Source organism: Squalius cephalus (genome assembly GCF_949319135.1).
Source record: "Squalius cephalus genome assembly, chromosome: 8".
Taxonomy (NCBI): Eukaryota; Metazoa; Chordata; class Actinopteri; order Cypriniformes; family Leuciscidae; genus Squalius; species Squalius cephalus.
Window position 1 is genome coordinate 5,020,445 of NC_137129.1, and position 25,967 is coordinate 5,046,411.

The 25,967-nt window shown below is 39.0% G+C and overlaps 1 protein-coding gene across 13 annotated transcripts; it reads right to left on the bottom strand.

The window, feature by feature from the left end:
* Positions 1-552: 552 nt before the first annotated feature.
* nfyc (nuclear transcription factor Y, gamma) lies at positions 553-25,782 on the bottom strand. Of its 13 annotated transcripts, none has more exons than XM_079880118.1 (11): positions 25,661-25,772; positions 17,325-17,434; positions 17,037-17,105; positions 14,566-14,679; positions 12,278-12,373; positions 10,606-10,782; positions 6,835-6,906; positions 5,043-5,204; positions 4,794-4,901; positions 3,628-3,687; positions 553-1,739 (listed from the first exon to the last, which is right to left on the bottom strand). In XM_079880118.1, exons 2-11 carry the CDS (start codon positions 17,421-17,423, stop codon positions 1,617-1,619), a joined length of 1,080 nt encoding a protein of 359 aa, XP_079736244.1. In that variant the 5' UTR covers positions 17,424-17,434; positions 25,661-25,772; the 3' UTR covers positions 553-1,616. The 13 variants fall into 13 exon arrangements, with proteins under 13 accessions (XP_079736244.1, XP_079736242.1, XP_079736245.1 ...); XM_079880116.1 differs by having other exon boundaries at positions 17,037-17,108; positions 25,661-25,771; XM_079880119.1 differs by lacking the exon at positions 25,661-25,772 and adding an exon at positions 22,596-23,534.
* Between the last annotated feature and the right edge of the window lie 185 nt (positions 25,783-25,967).

The window sequence follows — 25,967 nt, forward strand, 5'->3', positions numbered from 1 at the left end:
AATTAACAAACTGAGACAAATGACAATAACAACCTTTATTATTAAAACATAAATAAAGAAAATTGCCTATATAAGGCTTTGTTGGAGCGTTTTAGCGCATGTATATGCCACGCTGGGGTGTCCAGATCGGCTTTACCTGTGTTTAGAAGTTGTTCTTTGAAACGAACCGTTTGAAAGATTCGAATCACGGAAATGAGTCAGAGTTCTAATCCCAAACGCGCTGCCTTTAGTGATTGAGCTCGTCAGGTTGGAATGGCGCCACCGTGTGGTGAAAATAAACACTACCACTCTCCATCACAGAGCTCAGGAACAGAACGTTCAACTGTGACTGTAATGTTCTCGGTTAAAAATAAATGTACTCAAAAATCAACAACGTCATAAAACATTTTTTTTTTTTTTTTAATAGTTAAGGCCTTTATTTGGTTGGCAACTCAGACATGACAGGCAAGAGTCAAACCTGCATCTCATACGACCACACCATGTGTAGGAAGCAATATATTTATAATGTAATAAAACTATTGTGGGGGAAAAAAAACACACACAAAATTTCAATCTTTTTTTGGGAGTTTTTATTTTCTCACAAACCAAGGTCTGTACAAAACAAACAAAAACAAAACAACAAAAATAAAATTTGTACCTACTGTAGGTATTGCATATCATGCTGGGAGTCCTAACTACATGCAAAACAACATGACCAACAATAATAATATGAAAAAAACAAGAGGGCAATAAAAACAAAAAGAGAAGAGTTGGTATTAAAACGGTTTATATAAAAGGTTTATTTCCTTAAGCTGTTGTTTTATCAAGTAGGTAACAGTGGAGAAGTTCAATTGCAAGGGGCAGAAGAAGTCTCTTTAAATCGGTTTCGGAAAGAAACGCAAGGAAAGCACATCAATTACACATTCACACACACTCACACGAAGAGGACCATTCGCATGTAGAAAACCCAACAATAAGAAGCCCTTTAACAAATACAATGTTATCAAATTTCAAAACTATACAAGATACTACAACTGAACTAATACAATTACTATAGTTAAACTACAGAGATACAGAATGTGCAGATTATGGCTTTTTATCATCAAGTTTCAAACTCTACACATCATGAGATGGCATGATCTGTCAAAATGAATGAGGGCTTAAAAACACAAACAAAAAAAGGTTGATATTTTCCACTGTACATGCCACATGTAAGAGCCCTCCTGCTCCCGTTTCACGAGCTTCACGCTAATGTCACTATCACTGAACACATCTGAAAGCATAATCTCTACCCACATCCACATCCAACTATGAAACAAGGACATATTCTACCTATACTGAAAGGAAGACAGTGGGTTCATTCTTTCGCCATATTGCAGAAGACATAGTTGAAATTCATATGGCAGAAAGCAAATCTCTGCCACTACACATTGATCCTTCCATTACTCAGTACTGTATTAAAGAGACCCACACTTCGACAAAACAGCAAAACATGTCATTTGGACGGTAAGTTATGAAGCTTAAATCTAAGGTTTATTATTCGACTGCTGGATTAAACGGAGAAGTTGATCAGAATATGGCATGAGATGAAGGGAAGTGGAAGGATGCTCCGGTCGGGGGTGTCGGGAAGAACGGCCTCAGTCTGCGCTGACCTGTGTGTTGACCTGGCCGTCGGTCGTCTGGCTGGTGGACTGAATGAACATGGGCTGGGTCAACTCCTGTCCCGCCGGCATCGTCACCTGCTGGATCTGATACAGCTGCTGTAGAGCCACACACACACACACACACAGAGGGATCGATGTTACTGAACTCCGACTGTGGTAACTCAAAATAAAGGATATATTATATATATTAGGGCTGGGACGATACACCTATCTCTCGATTCAATACTATCACGATACTTGGGTGCCGATACGATATGCATTGAGATTTTTTTAAGAATAGACCATCGGGAAAAGTTAAATCATGAATCATGATGTATAAGATGAGTCATATTTGCAAAAACAAGTCATCACATCTTTCTGACTTTATTTCAGAAGCATCATACAATACTACATTATCTTGAATAAACGATTCAATAACAAATCATTTTTTTAACAGTCGCTTGTCGCCACCTAGTGACGAAACAATGTAATCGATAAATGCGTCATTTTCAGCACCAAGTTTCTATCGAAAGCTGATTTTGATTGCTATCGTAGACATCAGTGTTCATATTTGAACTTTTATCCAAGTACTTCTTTGATCATTTTAACGAATGCATCACAGAAATAATGAAACTATGAGGTTGAAAAGACTGTTTGTGAAGCAGTTTCATGACAATATCTCCGGGTCAGCGCCAACAAGCTTTGAATGTTGCGATATGATTTTGTCAAAGTTTAATAGACAGACGAATTGAAAGATTGTGTGGGTGTTTGAATGGAGATCACAGTCTTTTAAAGATGAAATCCTGCAGCTCTACTGTCTTCTCTCTCTCTCTCAGTATATGAGTAGCGCGAGGGCTTTTCAGTGCGTTCAGTCTCACGTCTCTTTCACACGTTCACTTGGGATATTACTTCACTCAACACTCATAGATTACGACACATTTCATCCTCTGTTGGAACGAAAGTGGCTAACTTCTGTCAACCTCATCAACAAGCAAGGATAAAAATAAAGCAATTGAATTTTAATTCATATTGATTCTGGAATAATAAAAAAAAAAACTATTTTAGAATCGTACAAAAAAAAAAAAAAAAAAAAAAAAAAAAAAACGCGATAGCTAGGTGAATCGATTTGTTCTCCTAGCACTAATAACATTACAAAATAATAATAGAATATTATAATAATAGAATATTGTGTTTTTTATTAAATACAGGGCTTGACATTAATACCCACCAAATGCGGGTGTATTTGCATTAGTAATCATCCTACTAGCCACTTTTGCGGGTTGAAATTATATATAATATATACATTTTTCATTTGTTGTCTTTTTAAAAAGACTTCTGAAATAATAAACTCACACCTAAAGTGCTCGCACATAAAGCCACCTTAAGTTCATTTTTGCTGCTTATTGCGCATAAACAGTCAAATACACACAAAATAATGTCAAAATGGCTAGTCTTATGTGTAACAGTATAATGGATCCGTGAGTCGATGTCAAAATTGTGGCCAGTGAAAACGCTGAGCGGCTAGTAACTTTGAATTAATGTCAAGCTCTGAAAAAAAGAATCAATAATCCTATATTACAATAATATTCTAAATGTATTTCTTATAATATATATGTATTTTAATATTTTAATGCTAAGATTATATATATTTTTTCCTTTGAAAGAAATTAATTCTTCTATTCTGCAAGAATGCATTAAATTGATCAAAAGTGAGAGTAAAGACATTTATAATGTTACAAAAGATTTCTATTTCAAATAAATTCTGTTCTTTTGAACTTTCTATTCATCAAAGAATCCTGCAAAAAAAAAAAAAACTTTCAACATTGATAATCAGAAATGTTTCTTGTGCATCTTTGATCACAGGAATAAATTGCATTTTTTTTAATATTCAAAATAAAAAGGTTATTGTAAATTGTAATAATATTTCACATTATTACTGTTTTTACTGTATTTCGCTCAAATAAATGCATTATATAAAGCCTTAAAATGTCAAAAAAGTCATTACCTGCCCATCAGTAAACTGGTTGAACTGTTGCTGACCCTGTTGTACTTCCGTCTGTGTAATCTAAAGAACAAGATCACAGTCATCATTTTCACTGCATTCATCAAATGAAGGAAATATGTTTTATGTGAAATACACAACTGGTGAAGTGTGTAACTTCTGTGCCACTAGTGTCACAAAACCTTTTTAAAAAGCTTTTCTGGGGCCGTATTCACAAAGCATTTTATCTTACCACTAGGAGTACTCCTAAATCGCACTAAAAGATTTTAGCTAGGAGTTTTCTCTTAAAAGTTATTCACAACGCCTTTCAGACCTACTCTTAGTAAAGAAAAATGACAACTCCTAAACTAAGAGTGAGTCTTCGTTGCTATGGATGACGTCATTACTCATGCACGAGCTTGACTGAAGTGACCACCGTGATTGGCTGATGATTGTAACACGGGAATGATTCCTAACACCTCCCCTACGATGATGAGTGACAGGTGACAGGTCTGAGAATGCGTGCGCTACACAAGTAGTGCGAAGGACGGAAGATGATGAATAACTGAATAAATAGCCTAAATGAGTAAGGCAAAACAAATAGCCTAGTAGCCTAATGAAACATATGGATTGATGCAATATCTTTGCAACATTACGGAATTAATCTGTCACTATATGCCTCTGCCTATGTTTGCAAAGAGAAGAACATTTTAATTTGATTCACAATGAAACGTTACAATTAGTTTACATGCAATGAGTAGCCTAGTTTTGGTTGTTGTTGGTGGCGTTATTGCATCCCTAGTTATGCCTACAATGCAGAATTGTTCCCTCGCGATTGGAAGCTCCTGTAGCGCCGCATACGCGTTTCAAAACATCGCAACGTGAAATGCCACAAAAAGCGGTTTGTGAATAGGTCTTAGTGAGTTAGGAGTCCTCTCGTCTTCTTTTAAGCTGTCCCAGGCTTAGGTGCTACTTTTAGGGCTAAAATGCTTCGTGAATTACTCTTAGTCAAAAAAATTAGGAGTCCTAAAGTTACGAGTGACATGGCCATTATTTTTAGGAGTTGCTCCTAAATTCGCCAGTTAGGAGCTGCTTTTAGCCTTAAAATTCTTTGTGAATACGGCCCCTGAACACTATTGTAAACCATTTTTAAGGTATGCACGTGATTATTTAAAGGTTTCATGCTTTACCTGCTGAGCGTTTGTTGCAAGTGTCTGTATTTGTCCTTGAACAACCTGTGTTCCTGAGACGGGCTGAGCCAAGCGAATATACTGCAGCTGGCCGGTGTTGAGCTGCACCTGCAGGACACAAGGGGGCACTGATGAGCACACGTCATTACCTCCAAATAATGGTTATGCTACATTCCCCATTACCAATCTAAAATCCTCATTAAAAGAAACTCTAAATCACAAACTAAAAAGGTTGGTGTCATTTCTCACTGGAATCTGCTGGATCTCTCCCGTGTTGGTGATGATCTGCTGCATGACCTGCATGGTCTGCCCAGCCGACTGCGCCGCCTGCGCCTGCGCCTGTCCCTGCGAGGTCGCCTGCACGATCTGCACCTGCTGGCCCTCGCCCACCTGCATGGTCACAGGAGCACTCTGAAAGATGAAGGAGGAAAGCCATGAGGGTGGGACTGCGGCTTTAAACTCACATACAAGTTGCGTTTCATCCTGCACAAGTCTCTTTCAGCATGTAAGCTAGCATTAGCATTACAGCTCACACCTAACACTGCCCTGTGGGCTTGGAAGGCCTCCAAAAGAAAGTGAAATTGAAGAGGTGTTGAGGATAGGGGAGAGATGCAAGACTGTGACCGTCGAGCGGAGAAACCTGTGCGCTGACTGCTGAGGTGTGACAGATGATCTCTCCTCTTCAGGAACTGACACCCGATAGGCCAGAGCAATTTACTAAGCAGCACAACTTCATCTGGCCCGAGACGTGCAGTGAACTCATGTAGCATCAAATAGAGGGCATATGAATTGCAGATTTGGCCGTGTGAATAACATCTGCTTCTCTTTTTGTTTTAGAAGATCATGGTGACTTTAGCCTTTAATTATCCACTTAGCTGATCTATTATATCAGAAACACTACCGTTCAACAGTTCGGGTTTACATTTTTGTTTTGAAATAAGTCTCTTATGCTCACCAAAGCTGCACTTATTTGATCAAAAACAGAATTAACATTAATACTGTGAAGTATTAATACAATTTAAATACGGTTTTCCATCTTAATATTTTATCAAATGTAATTTATTCTTGTGATGCAAAGGTGAATTATCAGCATTGTTACTCCAGTCACATGATCCTTCAGAAATACATTTCTGATTATTATCAAGACAGCATTATTTTTGCTGCTTAATATGTTTGTTGAAACAAGGATTTTTTTTTTCAGCATTTATTTGAAACAGAAATCTTTTGTGACATTCAAAATGTCTTTTCTGACAATGAATCCTTGCTGAATAAAAGTATTAATTTCTTTAAAATTTTTGTTTTACTGGCTTTCAAAGCCAGAGTGTAAAAAACATTTGATGACATTGTTGCACTGCATTTGTATTTGACAGATTGAACACTTAATGTCCGTAATGTTTTTATATATAATGAGTTTTTTTCATTGCAAAATGGTACAAGGCTCCTTTTGAAATTTCACTTTCAGTAACCACAAGAGTGAAGCTCAAATCAAGAAACACTACAACATAAATTACACCCATATCGAAAACGCAAATTTTGAAGTTATTTTCATTTTTTTTTTTAAAAAAGAGGTTTGTGACTAGATAAGAACGGTTTGGGGTGTGTGTGTGCAGTTTACGTTATATAAAAAAAAAAAAAAAAAAAACATTCAAGTAATGTCATTTTATGTTTATCAAAGACCTTATTTTACTCATAAATTGAAAATCCTCCATTATAAAACCCCATAGGAAAATCTTGAGGAAACCAGTGGAGAATTAGTCTTCCGGGTTTTGACGTTACCACTCTATCACATGATATAAACTTTAAACTAACCATCAGGCAGTAGCACTGTATTACCATACATCTGCTTCCATTTACTGCATTGTTTAATGTATAGTACGTGATATAGTACTCAACTGGGACATTTTTACCATTGAATTGTGCTTTAAAATGCAGTTCTTATTCAATTGTCATGACAAAAAATGCACAAAAAAGCTCCTTTGTGCTTTGTTGAATACTTTTGGGGGAAGAATAGGAGCCATTTTTAAGGGTTGGAGGTGTTTACCGTGATAGGGGTCGCCTGTGATTGAGCAACTTGCACCTGCTGTAGCTGCTGCATGGTGGTTCCCTGCAATACCTGAGGAAGAGGAGGAAATAATGCCAGAGAGAGAGAGTGAACAACAAGCAAGCACATGCAAAGCGCATACTCAAACATCACATACAAAAGCAACAAAAAAGGCAATGCACGGAGAAGCCACAAGTAGTGTAGAGAAATGAAAGCGTGACATGTAGTATGAACAGACTTTAAAAAGGCATGTTCACAGCATATACACATTTTTGGGATGACATAAAAACATGCATAAGGTTTTTTTTTTAAATAAAATAACCGGTAACACACTAACCCTGAAATGCCACACGGCAACTAAAAAAAAAAAAAAAAAAAAAAAACTCTCTCTCTCTCTATATATATATATCCAAAATAAAAGCTTGTTTTTACATAATATATGTGTGTGTACGGTGTATAATTATTTTCTATATATAAATACACACACATGCATGTATATATTTAAGAAATATTTGCATGTATATACTGTGTATATATATTTATATTATATATAATTTATATTATATATAAATATTTTATATATAAATAACACATTTTTCTTAAATATATATGCATGTGTGTGTATTTATATATAGAAAATAATTATACTCCATACACACACATATATTATGTAAACACAAACTTTTATTTTGGATGCGATTAATCGTGATTAATCGTTTGACAGCCCTAATATATATATTTTATATATATATATATATATATATATATATATATATATATATATATATATATATATATATATATATATATATATATATATATATATATATATAAAATAATAATAATAATAATAATAATAAGCATTATTTACAATTTATAATTTTGTAATAACTATTTATTATTTACAATTTAAATTCAAATTATGCATTGGTTTTAGTGTGAATAATTTAAGTGTGAAAAATTGTGTGAGCAGGCATTGACTAAAGCAGAGTGAAGATGAAGCCGTCTGTTACAGCAGATGAGTGACAGCTCTGCGGTAAAACTCAATGACAGTTTATGGAAGTTTTGCATTTGGGGAAATGACAGCATATAGCGGCACAAAGCAGTGAGCAGACAGTGAGATGAAGCTGAACTGACTCTGTCCTCAGGTATGAAGATAAAACCCCAGTGACAAAATTTTTTACTTAAAGGTCACAGTCTGACAAATGTTTTGTCAATTTTTCAATAAACATGTGGTTGCCTTTTTTCATGTGCATAAATTCTCTACACCACTGTATTTCCACCATCTTTCTTTCTTTCCTATGTAGATATACCTGTATTTGTAGATATACAATGTTTTTCAAAGAAATTTCTTCTGCTCACCAAGACTGCATTTATTTGATTAAAAATACAGTTAGAACACTAATATTGTGAAATATGATTACATTTAATATTTATATACATATAATATTATACATTTAATAACTGCTTTCTATTTGACTATAGTTTAAAATCCGTGATATATTTTTCAGGATTATTTGATGACTATAAAGTTTAATGTATTAATGTATTCTGTACAAAGCAGTTCACAATGTCACAAATTTCCTTATTTGATTATTGACCTAAAAATATTTGACATTTCTGTGTTAATTTTTTCAAAATCTAAATTTCCAGGTAATATTTTGAATCTCATTTTCAGTGTGGTCTGACATTTTGAACCCCACTGTATATATTTGTCCAGAGCGCTCTTTAAGGTGACTGCAGCACAACTTTGGCCAAACCTGACAGGTCAGCAAACTGCAGCTTGCTGAAGCAGCATTGATCCGTCCACCACAGACCAAAAAAAAAAAAAGAAAAAAAAAGAGCAAGAAAGTGAGAAAGAGAACCTTCACACCGTTGAAATTAAACTAGTAAAAGTTAACATAATGAGAGACTGACTGGACCCTCTAGCGTTCACCTGATAGCAACGTGTGAATGACACTTCTGGGCTTTCAACCTTCACCAATCATGTTTCAAATGATCCCGTAATGGGCCGATCAGAGTAATCGAGGCTCAAGTGTAGTGCGAGAGTGTAGGTACGATAAAGTTTCAGGCTTTTGTCCACCAGACCATAGTATAATCTACACTAGGGTAATTACAAGGGCAAACAAAGTTCTCCAAGCCTCTAGATACCAGTTCTCTTTCCTCCGTTGAAATATTTCCTTTAGAAACAGGAAGTTTGGGTGGGACATAGCGAGAGAGTAGTCCGTTTTTTCTTAAATAGTCAAAAGGCTTTAGCTGTATAATAGCCATAAATCATGGTTTGCTATTTGCTGTGTCATGCAAGATGAGTCATCAATTTATGAGTACATTTTTTGAGTAAATAATTACTATAATTACTAATTCTATATAGTATGAATGTAATGTGAACATACTATATTCACCATGTTGTCATTGTCATGTGATCTACCAGCATCACAAATACTCTACCGTGGCCTCATCTCACCAGAAATCAGCCGGGTATTTTTCGCCTTTTGTTTAATGACTACTGTGAGTTCTGAGTTACTATTTTTTCACATACTGTTTTTTGCCATGTAGTAGGGAAGCCTTAAACTTATAGTTCACCCAAAAAAGGAAATTGTCATTATTTATTCACCCTCAAGTTGTTCTAAACCTGTATGAAGTTCTTTCTTCTGGAAGAAACTTTCTACAGGAGGATATTTTGAAGAATGTTGGTAACCAAAACAGTTGCTGGTCCCCACTGACTTCTATAGTATAGAATAAGAATATTATGGAAGTCAATGGGGACCAAAAACTGTTTGGTCACCAAAATTCTTCAAAATCTATTCTTTTGTGTTCAGCAGAACACAGAAATTAATGCAGGTTTAGAACAACTTGAGGGTGAGTAAATTAAGACAAAATTTTCACTTTTGGGTGAACTATCTCTTAAGGTCTGTTCACACCAAAGAAAATAACTATAGCGTTTTTATAATCGTTCTAATTCTATGAGAATAGGGAAGTCCACACAACCATAACAATAATGACACAGATAAACAATGTTGTTCATCGAGTTTAAAGAGCTCACATGTTTAAAGGTGCAATATGTAATATTGGCAGCTAGCGGTCAAAATGGGTACTGCAATCCAAATTCAAAATATTTCCCCAAGAGTTGTTTCCTCCGCATCCTCCTCCTCAGACTCGACAGATTGAGGACACAGAACAGGAACGAGCACAAATGACAATGGAAAGCGATGAGCCTTACATTTACATTTAGTCATTTAGCAGACGCCTTAAAAGCGACTTACACTTTAAGGTGATCAGCTAATGAATCCATTTGCAATGTTTTTATTGCTTAGGCTTTTTTTTTTTTTGGTCAGGAAGAATCTGTGATCTCTGACCGAGTTCATTTGTTGGCTTCCATGGCTGAAATAAGCTGTGTTTTCTGCCAAACTGCCAACCCGGGGTGTCGAAATACTATTGGGTAAATTGGCAGTGGGCAGGATAACATCGACCAAAACATAAACAAAACTTTCCAACCCGGAATACACATTTCAAGTAGAACAACTGGCTCTGTTTTTTGGAGAAACAAGTATTTGAACTTGGCATGTTTCCTAAATCTCTACAAAAATAGTATGGTATTTTTACGTGTTAGTACAGACAAATTCGTTTTCGTTTTCGTCTATTGGTGTGGACACTATTAAAGTTGTTATATTTATCTTTCTTGGTGTGAACGGGTCTCAAAGCTCATTGTTTGATGCTAGAATCCATACACGCACTACGTCCTTGGGTTTGTGGGAAGCGAGCGGGGATTACCTGGCCCTGCTGGGGTTGAGCGATGATAATCTGCCCGGGCTGTAGTGTGGTGGCGGTGGGAGCGGACACCTGCTGGCCTTGCTGCTGACCTTGGACCTGCACTGCGCTGGGCTGCTGCGCCAGTGTGAAGTAATACTGGACCGGCTCAGTCGGGGCGACAGACTGACGCACTTCCTCCTACACACACAGGCACGTTGTTTATAGAGAAATGCACACCTTATATTGCAGAACACTTCAGCAAGAGTGTCATAAATGCAAGTGAACATTCACAATCCCATAAACACACACACAAAATCAAGAGTTCATAAGGTCTATCTGCTGGTTACATCTCCATAAATTATTTTAACTCTGTAACACTAGAGGCAGGAGAAGGATAAATAACTTATAGGCAAAGCAACAGCAAGTAATGCAATCTTCTAGCTGGACAGAAACGGGACCTTTAGCTGCAGTCTGAGGCATGAACTCCCACACTCAACCGCAGCGTAATGGCAGGCTATCAGCTGTGCTATTCTGACACACAAACAGTAGAAATACTCAAACGTTTGCACTAAGTATCTTTATATTTTCTCCCCATGCGTTCCTGAAGATCTATTTGTGACAAAGAGAGTAAACATCCCTCTCCCAGCTTGGTGATGTCACAGCTGAGAGTGTAGGATGTTTACACACCTGGTCACACACACACACACACAAACACAGCAGGACCTTTATGGCCCTCAGGTCGAACAAAGACTGGTTTAGCTGAGCTAGGAGGGCTTGGATCATTGGATATATTGGTTAAATTCCTTCCTTCTATGTGTGCTGAATGTCAGTTGTTTCTTCTCACTGTGGTATTTAGAGTTACTTGATTCTGTTTCGTTACTAGAAAGACATTTCAATTTAAAATGTTTTGTTGCCTTTATAAACAAAACTTTTGTTTGATAAGACACTCAAATTATGTGAGAATCCAGGAATCCAACACATTTTGCCAATATTTTGTTACACACATATATTATAAATATAAATAAATAAAAATATATACATGCATACAAACAATGTATTAGTTTATATTTATAAACTAGCTTTAACTAGAAGAAATACATTTATTTATATTTTATATCTAAACCTTGTCAGTTCAGGTGTTCAGTGGCATTATGTCTCCAATGCGGTCAATAGAAGCATTTGGGGAAGTGCTTAGGGTGTGACTGGTAAATAATCTACATTGTCAATAAAAAGTACAATTTCTTTTAAAGAGAATACTAACATACTTTTCCTAAATTTCATGTAGTGAGTTATTTAAACTAACAAGAATAGTTGGTAAAGCTTCTGAGTGACTGGTGGGCAAAAAGATGAATTTCTCACCCTGCCAATCATTGTTCTACTGCCAGTGCAGTGTGTTTTTTTTGAGTCAGGCACATGGTGCTATGGCCACATTCATAACATAAACAGAAAAAATGAATAATGTTGACATCTGGTTGTGCAGAGATAGGGGAAGCAGAGCGCTGCAAACATCCGACTGAAAGCCTTCACAAACCCTACACCCAGCTTCCAGTCAAGGATGTTTACAGCGCCCCCAGGCTGCCAAACACAACACAGCACACTCTTCTCTTCATAGACGCTGAAGAATATCAAAAAAAATAAAAATTGTAGACGCCGGTCAATTTTGACAGCTTGAAGCTCCTTCTCTTTTCCGCACCTGTCGTTTTGGAGGCTTGAGGTCATCCCGGGGTACGATATCAATGAGGAAGTCAAACTGGTCAAACTTAGTGATGGCCATGGCGATGTCATTCCTCTGGAAAACAGAAAATAAGACCAGAGAGTCAAACCGAAAGACTAAAACCACATGTACCAAATGCTCACAGGAATGGAGGCATTCTCAAAAAGGATGACGCGATGGCCTGATTTGAATATAACATATAACATAAAATATAACAGACTGGCTTCATGTGAACAGTGACACCATCTCACCCCACAGACTGCCTACTAGCGGTATTTTCCACAGGATATTGGCTGCAAAGACCACCCATTGTCACCCCCCAGATCAGCAGCTATTTTTAGCCCCATGATTAATATCTGGTGGTGAAGGGTCACATCCATGCAGTTGTTCCATTGACGAATGTTGTCGTGGCGACACAGATTGGCGTGATGCCTTCACAATGGAACTGTGGGCCAGCTGCAAGCTCACAGGCGGAGCGCTAATACAATCTGCATATTAAAGAGACGCTCTAACACTCATTACAGCTTTGTTCGGTGACAAAAGTGTTGCCGAACACCACGTCGGAAAAAGGCCATGTTGACACGGGTTGCTATATTGCAGTCTATTAACTTTATTCAATGGAAATTATTCCATTCACATTCATGTTTACTTCCTGTGTGACATATTCTGTTTAATAGCTAATTTGAATCTGTTGATTTCACATTTGAACTTATTTGGGTTTAAAGATGTTATTATTATTATTATTATTATTATTATTATCAACCCAACCAAGGGTTCAACAGGACACAGTTTAAAAGCCAAGGAAGGCAAAATGAGTTAATAAAAAGTAAGTGGGTCATGGGAGATGTACTTTTAGACTCTACGCTACAGTGGAACAGAGATAAGCCCTGGGGTGCTTGTGTGGGGGGCTCTTCCCATAAACGGACAAGCTGTGTCACGACTCTAGCACATGCAGCATTAGGAGCAACGTTTTTTTTTTCTTTGCCGTAATGGTTTGGACTTATTTACGTGAAGAAAATACTAGGAGCTGGCTATAGGTGCGATTGCATTAGCAAAATTTCAGCGAGATTTCACAGGTCAAAAAAATAAATAAACGGTTGATTGTCAATAGTGTAGCGATGTATAAAGCACAGCTCAAACAGAACTCACTTCCACACCAAGCAGCTTTCAGAGAATATGCGTGACCACCTTGAACAAGCGAAATCTGAGTGGGGAAATGTTTTGCCCTCACATGATAGCACAGATCACTATTGAAATGACATTGAAAATTCAATGAACAACAGTAAATGTGAGCACACCCTAACATTACACTTCATATATTTATTTACGCATTCTAATGACTGCAAGTACTGACATTTAACTCCATTTGAAAGAAAACATCAGAAAAGTGATTGACAAATGTCACTGACTCTTTAACATCAGATTCACTGAAAGCATTTTTTTTGGACAGAGATGGTGAAGGAGACAGGAAACAATAGGAGGAAATGGCGGGTGGGATCAGGAAATAACCAGAGCAAGTCTTAAAGAGGACCTATTATCCCTTTTACAAAGTCTTAATTTTGTTTTTGGGCTCTACTAGAATAGGTTTTCATGCTTGATTGCTCAAAAAATGCTTTTTTTTCACATATTCTCCATTGTTGCAGCTCCTCTCTTCCCAGACTGTCAGTAACGCTCTGTTTAGTTCCTGTCTCTATGAAGCCCCTCCTTCTGAAAAGCCAACATGCTCTGGTTGGCTGAATCAATGCGTGTTGTGATTGGTCAACCTCATTGAGCGCGTTTCGTAAATGTCATGCCCCTAACCATAACCCACTTAGATACAGGGTGGAGAAAACAGCGTCTCTTGGATATGACGACAACACACTACTAATGCAACTCAATCAGGCCTTGTTTGTGAGTTTCAGGAAGTTCAGAAACAGTGCGCACTGCTATAAAGAATAACTCCCTTTGGAGTGACTTTGTGCTTTGTAACTTTGCAGAAAACAGCAAAATTACACACTAAAGGAAGTTAAAAATGTAAAAAAGCATTATAGGTCCTCTTTAAATTGAAATTTAACTACTATAGATTACGGTCACTGGAAACACGGGTTAGCGAGTAGTGCTCTGAAATAAAGAGTGGCACTTTTGAAAAGGTGTCATTTCATGATCCCATTCACAATCTTCTCTCTATCGTTTCCAAAAAACAAAACAAAACATGAACAAACAGACAAACAAAAAAAGATAATTTTTGTCTTAGAGAAGACTGCTTTATCTCATCTGATATGACTGACCTGTAGTGTACGCCGTTTGTTGTCCTCAGTGTGGATCCAGGCTCTGAGAGTGAGCTCTGTGATGAAGATCTGTGCCGCTTTGGCAAACAGCACCGGTGCCTCAGCACTGATCATCTACGGAAGGTTACCAAAGCAAATCAATAGAGGGGAGATTACAAGAACGGCACATACAATCCTATCCAGACACTCACTACGGCCGTGCCCTCCATGTTTCGGCCTGGCCTAAGACAGGTGGACACACAGTGTCCAAAGAGGCTACGTCAAGACTTGACCCAGGGTCTTGTCCATGTCACTGCTCCTGAGCTCTTAATTGCCTTGGCTTTTCTTTCTTCCCACTTTAAGCTGCAGGTTATTTTAAGCATCTGGACATCACCCTGACCTGATGCCTGCTTCCCACGCAGCTAAGGCTATGTGGGAAGATCATGTCCTGTGGCCTCACCAACATCACTCACAATATCTTTGTACTGAACAACTGAGAAAGAAACAGAGATGTCTGTCTTCTTTAGGGTTAAACAAGCTAATTACAAACATTGAGGGTTAAACTATTAAGCAAGTACACCAACCTTTATGTCTAATCGGTCTAATGTCTCTCGTTCTATGAAACTGAACTAAAAGGGCATCAGTGTCTTACAGCCACTTAATACTTGGCTCACATCACCACATGACCTGGCTCTTTCAATGGTACTGATGCCATGCAATTATTATTTGTACTTGAAAATTAGTTTATTTGCATGTTGCTTTGTTAAAGCATCTGGCAAGAAAAGTAAATATTGGTGATACATGGAACTGAGGCTGTTATGAGAGAAGTTCTTTCTTTTTAGTTCTTGGAAAACTCCTATTCAGTGTTTACATGATACCCAATATCAGGCTATTTCACAGTAAATGGCCAGATGACTCAGTTGGATCAAATCATTTCTCTTCTCACAATGAAGTGCTCTGAAAATAAGAGATTATTGTTTTTGTAGTAGTTCAAATTGGGCCTCACTGCAGCCGAAGCCACTGAAAATATTAACTTTGCTTTTGGAGAAGACCACAAAAACATTAATTCATGATTTGAAGCCTCAAAAATCAAATAATAAACCCAAACTTGTAACCCATCTTTGCTAGGGTGATGTGGGAGGTTGCCAGAGCATTGTTAAGATTAAGAAGTCGCTAGAATATTGATATATGGTTGCTAGTGTCTTCTGATGGTTTCTAGGTGACTGCTGGGTCATTCAAGGTGGAAAAAATGGTCCTAAAGTAGTGATGCACCAAAAAGATAACCGTTTCTGTCAATGAATACGACCCTCCAAAACTATTTATTTCTATAACTACCCCAAAGGGTTCCTAGAAATGGAGCTCTCCATCAAAGTCTCTGGGAATTATTTTTTTGGCTGTCTCATTTTGGCAGGCAAGTCAGATCGCTTATAGGGGTTGAACGACTTCAGATTCTTTCAAGTCGACATTTATGTGATGAAAGTTGAGTTGACGCCGACTAGTTGCTGATGATGTAAATTATGAACAAATAAGCCTGGATCGTCCTTGAGCTGAGACGCGATCGCAGGTTTTCTTGTTCACAGATATGGCATATGGCTGCACACAAGGCTATTGATCCTACATAACTGCTTATTTTGATCAGTTCTTTTGTCTTTGGGTCGTTATATTTCTCACAGATTTCTGCTCATTCTAAATCAGATAGAGATAAAGAAGCACCGTAAGGATTACATTTATAGGAATGCATTAGTGAGAGAGCGATTGCATGCGAATTAATTCTTCCTGGCAGCGTCTCTCTACTAACAGTGAAGCTGATGGTTTTAGTTACTAAGAAATATATGCTAGAACCTTTCAGTTTCTGAGCTATTTTACTGATATTTTACTGCACGCGATGTGCGAGCTGTGTGTGTATTCCAATACAGCACGCATTAGTTTAGAACGGCGATTAACTTATGTGTACAATAAGCTGTTTAAAATGTGCATTCACCCAATTTTGAGCATCCAGATGGTACAATTAAACATTTCATGTGGAGCACTCTCAGAGTATGCATTTATTTGTCACTTTAACTGTTTGGAAACGGAGCGTAAAAGACTTCTTATTCTGTTGCGCCCTCTATAGGCCATGACCAGCGACTAGTCAATGTCAAGCTTAAAGCATTAGAGTCGACTAGTCTGTGCAACCCCTATTTAAGACACAATAAACCTCTCCTCAAGCTACATGATTTGATGTATCATTCATGTCTGTAAAACAAAGAGTGCCAAACATGCAGAACATCAATACTTACGGCCATGAATTTGAACAAACCTCAAACTCTAATTCGGAGTAATAGTAATAGTAAAGCTTGCCATAGCAAACTCCACTAATTACTGACCCGACTGGCCACTTGATGTACAGCCGACAAACGCTGGGCAGCAGCTTTCTCAAGAATGAAAGACAGGAAGTGTGCTGACATCAGCTTAGACTTAGCTTAGTGTTGATTCAGCTCGCCTGCTCTTACCTTCACATCCTCATCCAGTTTCATAATTTTCTTGATGCGAGCAAGAGGAAGCTCTTGCACACGGAAATCCTTCTGAAACAGTGCGAGAGTGCGTTAGAGGAGAACTCGCAATAACATTAATAATTCCTATTAATAAACAGAGGTAGACTCTTGCTGAGGTACTACATAGTTGGCTAACTTGCCTGTAATTTTCCAATAAAGACTTTTTTGTTGTTGTTGGAAAAGGCAGTGTTTATACTGTATCTGAGTGAGAATAAAGCAGATAAAAAAGCTAGGAGAAACCCATACCACGGTAAGATTCCTGATCTCTTCCATCACTCTGGGCCAAAAGGTCTGTAGGCTCTGCTGGGCATCGCTGCCGCCTGCTCCAAATGAGTCTGCCGACATCTCCAGATCTTCTAGGAGATAAAGAGGGAGAGAAAACAAGATGAGTCAGGGTTAATGTTCACATACAAGCCTCGTAACTGATGTAATCATTTTGAGCTTTGAGATAATAAACCACATTACACACTGTTTAGTTGTAGTTGAAGAAGTCAGAATAATTTTGTGTGATAGCCCGTGCGTCACTACAGTAAAATGCCTGGTGCAATTGACGATGGGGCAATTGGTCAACTCAGGCGTGTGTAAACTAAGCCAGGAATCCATATGTGAAAAACCTGGAGAACAAAGTCCTCCTCCGTGCCAGTGCCCTGAAGCCTGGAGTGCACATCTGGATACCCAAATAGCTTTGGAGCCGGACCAAATGTGTCGATCTAACAGTACTGCTCGGCACTGACGCAACGGAGACAATCCAAACACAAACTAACACAAACCAAAAATGCAAGAGGAGCAAAGCTGGCAGGTTACTATGGCATGTGAGGAATTCTGCAGGCAGCCTGCCTGAGCTTGCGCTGCCACGGACGCTACAAAGGATCTCTCTCTTTCTCTGGAAGAAAACACAGGGACTGAAATAGCTGGGTGGGGTGCCACAGGAGCAGGAGCGAGGCAGTAAAAAAGTACTCGGACTCGTGCAGTTCAGCCATAATCCAATAACAAGACAAACTGCCAAGGGCTTAATGGAGGGGGGAGCAGTCGGACTGCTGAGCAGCCTCACTATGTAGGTCAAATGGAGGAGCAACACAGTGAAACGTGCGTGATCACTGGCGATAAGCGGCGACCTGCTTTTATCTCTTATTCCTCTTATGTATATCGAAGCATTAGGTTGGTTAAGATCGCCAAAAATCACGTTTAGTGTCACAGTCTTTATTTGCTATACAAAACAATCATGATCAGTGGCATTAGACAAGCACAATACAAATCAATGAGTCATGTGACTCCACTGTCAATAAGCTCCAGACTCATTTCAGGCTTGACTGAAGCCATCAACTGTCAATCAAATTTATTAAGCATACATTTAACAAGAGAAACCACCAGCGGCCGCTCTGCTGCTGGGAAGCAACTGCATCAGGTGTCGATCTTTTGATGGTCTTCTGCTGTACATCTGTGAGTGTTGATGTTCCAGCGGCGGACTGATAACAAATGATAATTTAACTTCTCAAGTAAGACCATTAAGAAAACTAGCTGGCTAATTAGCAGGCGATAACAGCAGCAATTACTGTCACGGACCAGGGAAATTGTGAGGCAAATTAAATGAGATAACACTCCATTAAAGGAGACATAAATAGGTTAAATCAAAGCTCGCCTCGACCAGCTGCTTGAGTGGGAGCTATTTTTGACTCTTTTAACCAGATTGAGACACACAACCTGAGATGGGAAAGAGCGAAACCTCTGACTTAGCATGGGTAGAAAGTTCTTTTGAGGTTAGAATGTTTCTAAAGCAAAGTAATAGTAAAAAAGGGGCTACTACCATTGACTTGGGTGAATGACAAATAACTGTCCATAAAAAAAGAAATAGATTTTTTTTTAAGTTTTAGGACCTTTCAGGTTTTAAAATATTAACAAGCTGGATACAGTGAAGCAATTGTTAAACTTAGTAAGCCCTTAGTAAGGTTTTAATTTCTAGAGATTTTTCAATTACTTTTTTAAATTTTTGACAATTTTCATTCAGAAATTTTAAAAAATGCTAATCATAGATGTGTATTCAAATAATTGTATGTATGAATTGTTTTTAAATGTATTTTTTAAATATATTAAAGATACAAATAAAATATATAAGTAAAAAATAAATAAGTGCCATGTCATTGACCCAACTGCAACCTTAATGGAACTACATCACAATTTAATTCATTCTAACTTCAGACTTGTAGGCGGAAACAAAAGGCCAGGTTAAGCTCAGTGCACGTGCAACTCTTAGTCACGATCGTCCTTCAAGTCAGAACGCAACGGTGGTGTTGGATTTCTCCTGATCTGTTCGGTTGCCTCGACGGCAATGACCGCTGGTGCTTTGTGTCTCAGAAAGTCAATGCCGCCAACAGAGGCTGAATCAGCAAGAACATCACTGCCAGCCTGGCTTTCGTCGTGCAGAAGGACTGCAGCAAAGGAACGCTCAAACATTTCAACGTGATCAAGGATGAGCGGTTGAAGATTTCACAAATAACCCCCTTGATGAGAGGATGAGTTAAGCTGGTTGTGCGGCAGATATTTAAAGGTTGGAGAAAGTGTGGCCTGAGACCTCCAAGAAGGAGAGTCATAAGTGGAGAAAGTGTAGTGACAAACACAGCAGAATAACTTCATATACAGTAACCACTGGCAGGACAATTACCTTTTATACTATAGCTTGGGCTGTATCTTACGCAGATAAAAATGTAGAACAATCTCTTCCTCGTGCTGGAGAGATTCAGATCAGCTATGCGGAGAAGACAATACCAGGGTTGCGGATGCCAGTCGTTGTGTTGACTTGAGATCTAAGCTACCTTCAGACATTGAAGCTCACCTCTAGAGTGAGCCTAATTTTAACAGCCAGGACTTAAAAAGCTTCAAAACAATAGACTCTGCTTTTTTATTTGACAAGCCCAAATCAAACTTAACCCGTGAACCGAGAAGAATTTTTCATCTCATTTTTTGCTCACATTCCTCATCTCAAGCATGCCTCCCCTAGACGGGTTAAGAAAACCAAAACGAAATGCATACCAAACAATGCATGCACACAGAAGAAATACAATCTTATCTGATTTCGGAGGATTCCAGAGGGCAAAAAAATAACATAAACATGAACATGTGAAGAAAATAATGTAAAGAGAAAGATGTGTGTTAGAATGACAGTTCAGAGCTTTTAAATACATTTAAATGAACTTTTAAACTCTAATTTCAGTCAGATTTCCAACTGATAATGCAACAATGTCTGGGTTTCGCCCAACATGTATTTGTTTGTTTTTTATTTATTTTATGCCATACCAGCATCTATGGCTATTTTCATGGCAAGATCAATATATTTTAAAAGAATATAAATAGTAGTAACACAGTAGTAATGAAAAACAAAAACTGACAACCAACTCACATTATAACAAACATTATATAAGGTTTTTCATTTCAATATTTGATCAAAAATTTCAGATAATTACGTTTTTAAAAAAAAACATCCATTAGAGAACTTTCTAAGTAAAAACACTGCCTAGTGGCATTTCCCAGCATGTATTATTCGGACTACTGTGATGTGGATTTAATCCTTATTAAAAATTATCAATCACATATTGTGTCATGTATAAGCCAAGCTCAGCTACGTAAAAAAAAACCTGCTTATAACTGCACATGTATAACTTATTGACAGCATTTTTTTTTTAAATGCATTACGCCTTGTGTCATGTTTACTTGGATAGGCTTTGCTCAACTATGCAACAAAAAAAACTCTGCATATAACATGTAAACGTACTTACTGACAACTATTTTTACTATGTATTACTTGTTAAGTCCCTGAACCTAAACCAGCCTCATTAACTAAAATTACAGCACACAGACAAGATGTTTTCTATGATCATTCTGTCATACAGAAAGGTCACATTTCTAAAGGATTTATTAACTACACAAACATTCACTCAGAAAGGCCAGCTGGTGTATATATATATATATATATAAAAAACACAAAGCCTGCTGCGGTTACTGGTTAATCATCGACTCGGACACAACAAAATGCACCCAGGCACCCGGCAATGAATTACAAATTAACCGACAAATAGCTGTTCTTGTTCGGAGCAAAAAACATAGGGGCTGGACAATAACGCCACTCTGATCTCACGGATCAATCATTCCAAAGTTGCCCTTGGTTCGGCCTCGCGTCGGCTCCAGGAAGCCGTCCCTGAACTCTCAAGGTCATTTGGCAGTAAGCAAAAAGGGGGAGGGAGAGAGAAAAAGTGAGGGATATTCTATAGCATTGAGAGAAAGAGAACGGAGACTGGTTTTTCAACTTTCACTGCAGCAACTTGGCGACCCTAGTGTGTGCAATGATGGCGTCCCTAGAGAAGCGTGATGGTGAATGGCCCCCTCTTGTCTGTGCGCCCCTGAGGGATGCACTGTCCTCTTGGTCTCACAGTCTCTCTTTGCTGACAGATCGAATGCAGGAGCCGCTCTCACATTCCTGTGACCTTCATCCACCGATGGGCCCGCAACGGCAAGGTGCGTCGACGTGCCGACGCCAGCACCAGAAACCCAACTGTAAACTTTAAAGGTTCTGCGCTGACATTTCAAAACAACCTAAAGTGCAAAGCTCCGGGAACGAGAGGGAATGTGCAAAAACGTTAGTCAGGTGTGACATTTTACCCTTGAACATTTGTTCAATCTGGTGCGGTAAGGAGCTAAAATGATCAAATCTTAACCGAACACATCATGCTGAGACACAGCAGTCAAGGCTCTACCTAGAGTTATTTTTAGTAACTCCTTTCCCCAAAAGGAGCATAATACCATCACTAATGGAAACTTTCTAGTGCACAAGCGGGAAAGAGACTTTAATCCGACTGAATTCTGTGACAAGGAATCATGTGAGGACAACCATCTGTACATTATGAACTAAGGGGGCGAAGAGTCCCCACATAAACCCCAATCCATGCTGGTCACGTAGAGACCACATCCAATACTGCCTTCTGCTCTTTCTCACTGTCATGGGAGTGTAAACAAGCCACGAAACTGGGCCTTGAAAGGTGAACCTGGGACTAGCGGTCCTATGCAGCCATGACCATCATCTCTATCTGTATCTCTAAGCATCACAGATGTAGCGGAGATACTCGACAGCACAGGACCTTCAAGAAGTCCGAAGTAAACCTGAACAAGATGAACTTAAAGGTCAACTGCGATCAAAAAGTACGGCGTGCAGTTCAACGCTGGAAAGTTAAAATTACAAATGCAAAACCAGTGAAATTACCAGCTAGTTATTGTTTACATCATGTCAGACATTAGCAGTCAGGTTAAGGAGTTAAAAATGAACAGGAGAGAAAACACAAAGAAGTACACTCAGATTTCAAGCAAGGGGAAAAGTAGAGGACGAAAGGAGGAGGAGAAAAGCGCAGCGGAGGACAGAGGAAGCATCCCATTACTGCAGCGAGAGAGAGAGAGAGAGAGAGAGAGAGAGAGAGAGAGAGAGAGAGAGAGAGAGAGCTTTACTGTCTGATTGCAGTCGCAAGTCATACTTACCCCATGCCCTTCATATGCTGTGCCGGAGGAGGACATCTCGAAAGTCTCCATAAGTGTCTTTATTCCACAGGCTCTGTCCCAAGAGGAGACAAAAGGCTGTGTGGGATAGGCGATCCGCCGCTGTGTTCAAAGCCCCGAGCCGAGGGGAGCGCGATCACCTAACACCCCCCCCTCCGAACCCTCCCCCTTCAACTAGCCCATCTTCTTCAGCCACCCCCCTCCCCCCTTTCCTAAACACACAACCCCCTCCCATTCCTCCCCTGTCCGAGTCCCGTGAAGCCGCCTGGAGCCTGGAGTTGGCCTCTGCCTGGCAACCCTACTGTTTGTCTTTCAGCTGACCCCTGGCTCTGCGAGTGACCGGAAAAACAGGCGAGAAAGTGAGGGAGAGGTGGAGAAAAAGGGAAGGATGAAAAGAAACAAAAGTGTGAGAGCAATGCAGAGCTGTAGAACAAGTCGGAACAAAAATCTCCTGACTGCTTTCCCTTTAACACTCGAGTGTAATCAATCTAGCTTGCTAAACGATACTCTAAGCCTGCCTATCTCTACGATCCCACCCCCTCTGTGGATTCTTCAAATGAGCCCGAGTCGGTCTCTGCCGCTATTGGCCGACACATCCGTCACTCCCCTCCTCCCTGCTGACCCTCTCAACTCCGCCCCCTTTCACAGACACTCAACTTCCTGTTTTAAGTTACCTTGAGCAGCAGGATAGGGGTCAGGGAACGAAAAGAACGAGAGAGAAAAAAAAAACACCAGACAAAAGCAGCAGAAAGTTGAATAAAGGACGCGGGGAGAGCGGATGATCGCCTCGGTTTGTGAGCCTTGGAAAATCTGTCCCCTGCAGATCGTCTTCTCTACTGTGGCTGGACGGAGCCGGACTGAACAACTGACTTCTCAAACAACTGTCCCTTGCTTATTTACAATGTCAAACTAAATGTCTCTAACGCCCGCCCCTCGGAGGAGAGCAGTGGCTGGGCATGCGATGATGCAAATGAGCCCACGGACAGTGATTGGCCCAATGCGATCTCAAAGAGGATGCCGCATGCTATAGCCGCATGATTTAAAGTGGAAAGTCACTCAGGTCAGACTTGCAGTCTCATTTGAGTGCAGGGACATGCATGCAGTGCAGCACATTCAACCTAAACTCGACGTTAGTCGTGTCATAAATAAATATAAAGTTGACCTGAAGGGTCATGTTAAATGGTTTTGTGTATGTGTAACCACACAGCACAATCTCATCATGTGACCAAAAATAATGCAAGCTATGCAACTATTATGCTGCTATTACAATAACTTATTTGTTCATTTTTCTTTTGGTTATTCCTTCAAAAACAAGACTAATGGTAAAGAACAACAAGACAATGGTCACATTTATGTTTTTTTTAGCGTGTGAAACAGTCATTTCAATATGAATCCACATAATATTGAATGTCACATGAGAGCAAAAGATCTCCTCGGTGGATTCACCACTTTGACCGACAGAAAGCTGCTTGGTTTGAAAGTTTTGTAGGCTGTGCTTGACACATTGCTACACTTTTAATAATTTCACTAATGTGACCGCACCTTAACTTGCTGTTCTTTTGCATTGTACAGCATCACTTGATTCTGACTAGTCTCTTTATTTCCAGAAACTTCATGCCCCCACATGCAAACCGGCCTACACAACCTCCAATTCACCATAGTCTTGCCTCTTTTAATTATGTGTGAGACATGAAAATCAGAATGTGGGCAAAACTTCACACTGTATAGATGAAAGCCAATGCAGAAACTGCAGCAGCACAATCCTTCCTCTACATTGTTGTTGTTGAAATACATCTAGAAGGCAGGTAAATTATTTACAGCAACAGTGCTGAAAGATTATGGAAACAGTTGCCATGAATGCCATTATGATTCTTGTAAAATCAAGGTCAAAGAGGAATAAAATTGATTGTAAAGCTGCCTTGAAAGGCTCAATGATGAATCACTTGATATGTAAATAGTGAGTTCATGTGCCAGCCAGAAACTGACCTCCATTTAACCTGGTACATTAAAAACATGTCAGTTACGTCTTAAATTACAGCCATTGCTAAATATCATAATTAATGCGTTCGTATTTTACTTTATTTTTCTATTCGCATTCAGTAGAAAAACAATTAGAAGCGTATTCATTTCTGCACTTATACGATGACACCAGAGGCACATTCTACAAAATGAAAATACACAGAATAAATTCCATCTCGAATCAATCATATACACAGAAAATTACATTTCCTTCACATCTGATCAATAGAAATATGCAGTACATGGCCGCAATAACAGTTGTAAATTCCGTTAACCAAGTCGACAAAGCATTTGCAGGCTAACGTTACCGGGAGACATGCTAAACGAAACCATACAGTATATATGTGTGTAAAACATTGTTCTGGATGAAACCCATAGTGACCGATTTAAATTTTATTGTGAGGATAATTTACATCTCCAAATATCTACGTTACAGTCGACAAGATTGTATGGTCAGATAATGATTATTAAAAGAGCGGCATAAATGTAGGAGACATTGCTCGCTACGTTAGCAGGCCGCATCGACTGTGACTCTCGACAAATTAGGAGAAGTGAAATAATGATGGTTTTCGAAGGCTTTGAGCGAGTTTTCCTAAAATATTTGTAAAGCGGTGTAAAGACAGTCTAACCAATAAAGACTACGTTTGGATCTGTCCTTCAGACCAATCAAACCTCGGACTAGATTCCACCAATCAAGGTTTCTAGGGGTTCTGGTAGTTAAGAAACTGCCACCATTTAGGCTCAAAATGAACCTGTGAGCCAATGGAAGTCACTTACACTCGCGAGCCAAAATGGCGACTAATGTCCAACAGTTTCCTGACCGCCTCCATTCCCTTCCACTAGCCACCAATAAGCGCTTCAGAGAGCGAGGAGGGAAATGGCGCCTATGTTCATCCTCCAAAACAATCGTCCATTGGATGAAAACTTTTATTGGACCACGAGCTCAAAACGACACCCGCTTTATCGAAACTGAGCGGTAGATAGCAAGCGAACAGTAACGCAGCAAAGTGTTTAATTTTTATACTCACTTTAGGCGATGAAATCGTAGTGTAGTCCGGTTCGTCGTAATATTTAATTTATTTCAGGCTCTTACAGCAACCAAGATGGCCGACGATTTGACAACTTTTTTTTTTAAAACCGGAAGAAGTGCTACGTTTGCTGTGACGTACTCGCCGTTGGCGCCATTGAATGTTCCTCAGTTCAGCGTCAGCGAGAGGTTTATCTGGCCTGCACATCCCATCATGTATGCGTTTGCTTCGGATATAACTTTTATAGCTGCTGTCCATTTAATTGTCAGCATTTCTCCCCTGATTGTCTCCATGGAATTAAAAAAAA

What these genes read in the sequence shown, in the direction of transcription:
- nfyc (XM_079880116.1), bottom strand. Translation starts at nt 17,423, where the DNA reads ATGTCGGCAGACTCATTTGGAGCAGGCGGCAGCGATGCCCAGCAGAGC. An exon ending in TCAAGCCTCCAAAACGACAG is followed by an intron (nt 10,783 to 12,277) that starts GTGCGGAAAAGA and finishes CTGTGTGTGTAG; the next exon opens with GAGGAAGTGCGTCAGTCTGT. An exon ending in CTCAACCCCAGCAGGGCCAG is followed by an intron (nt 6,907 to 10,605) that starts GTAATCCCCGCT and finishes CCTCTTCCTCAG; the next exon opens with GTATTGCAGGGAACCACCAT.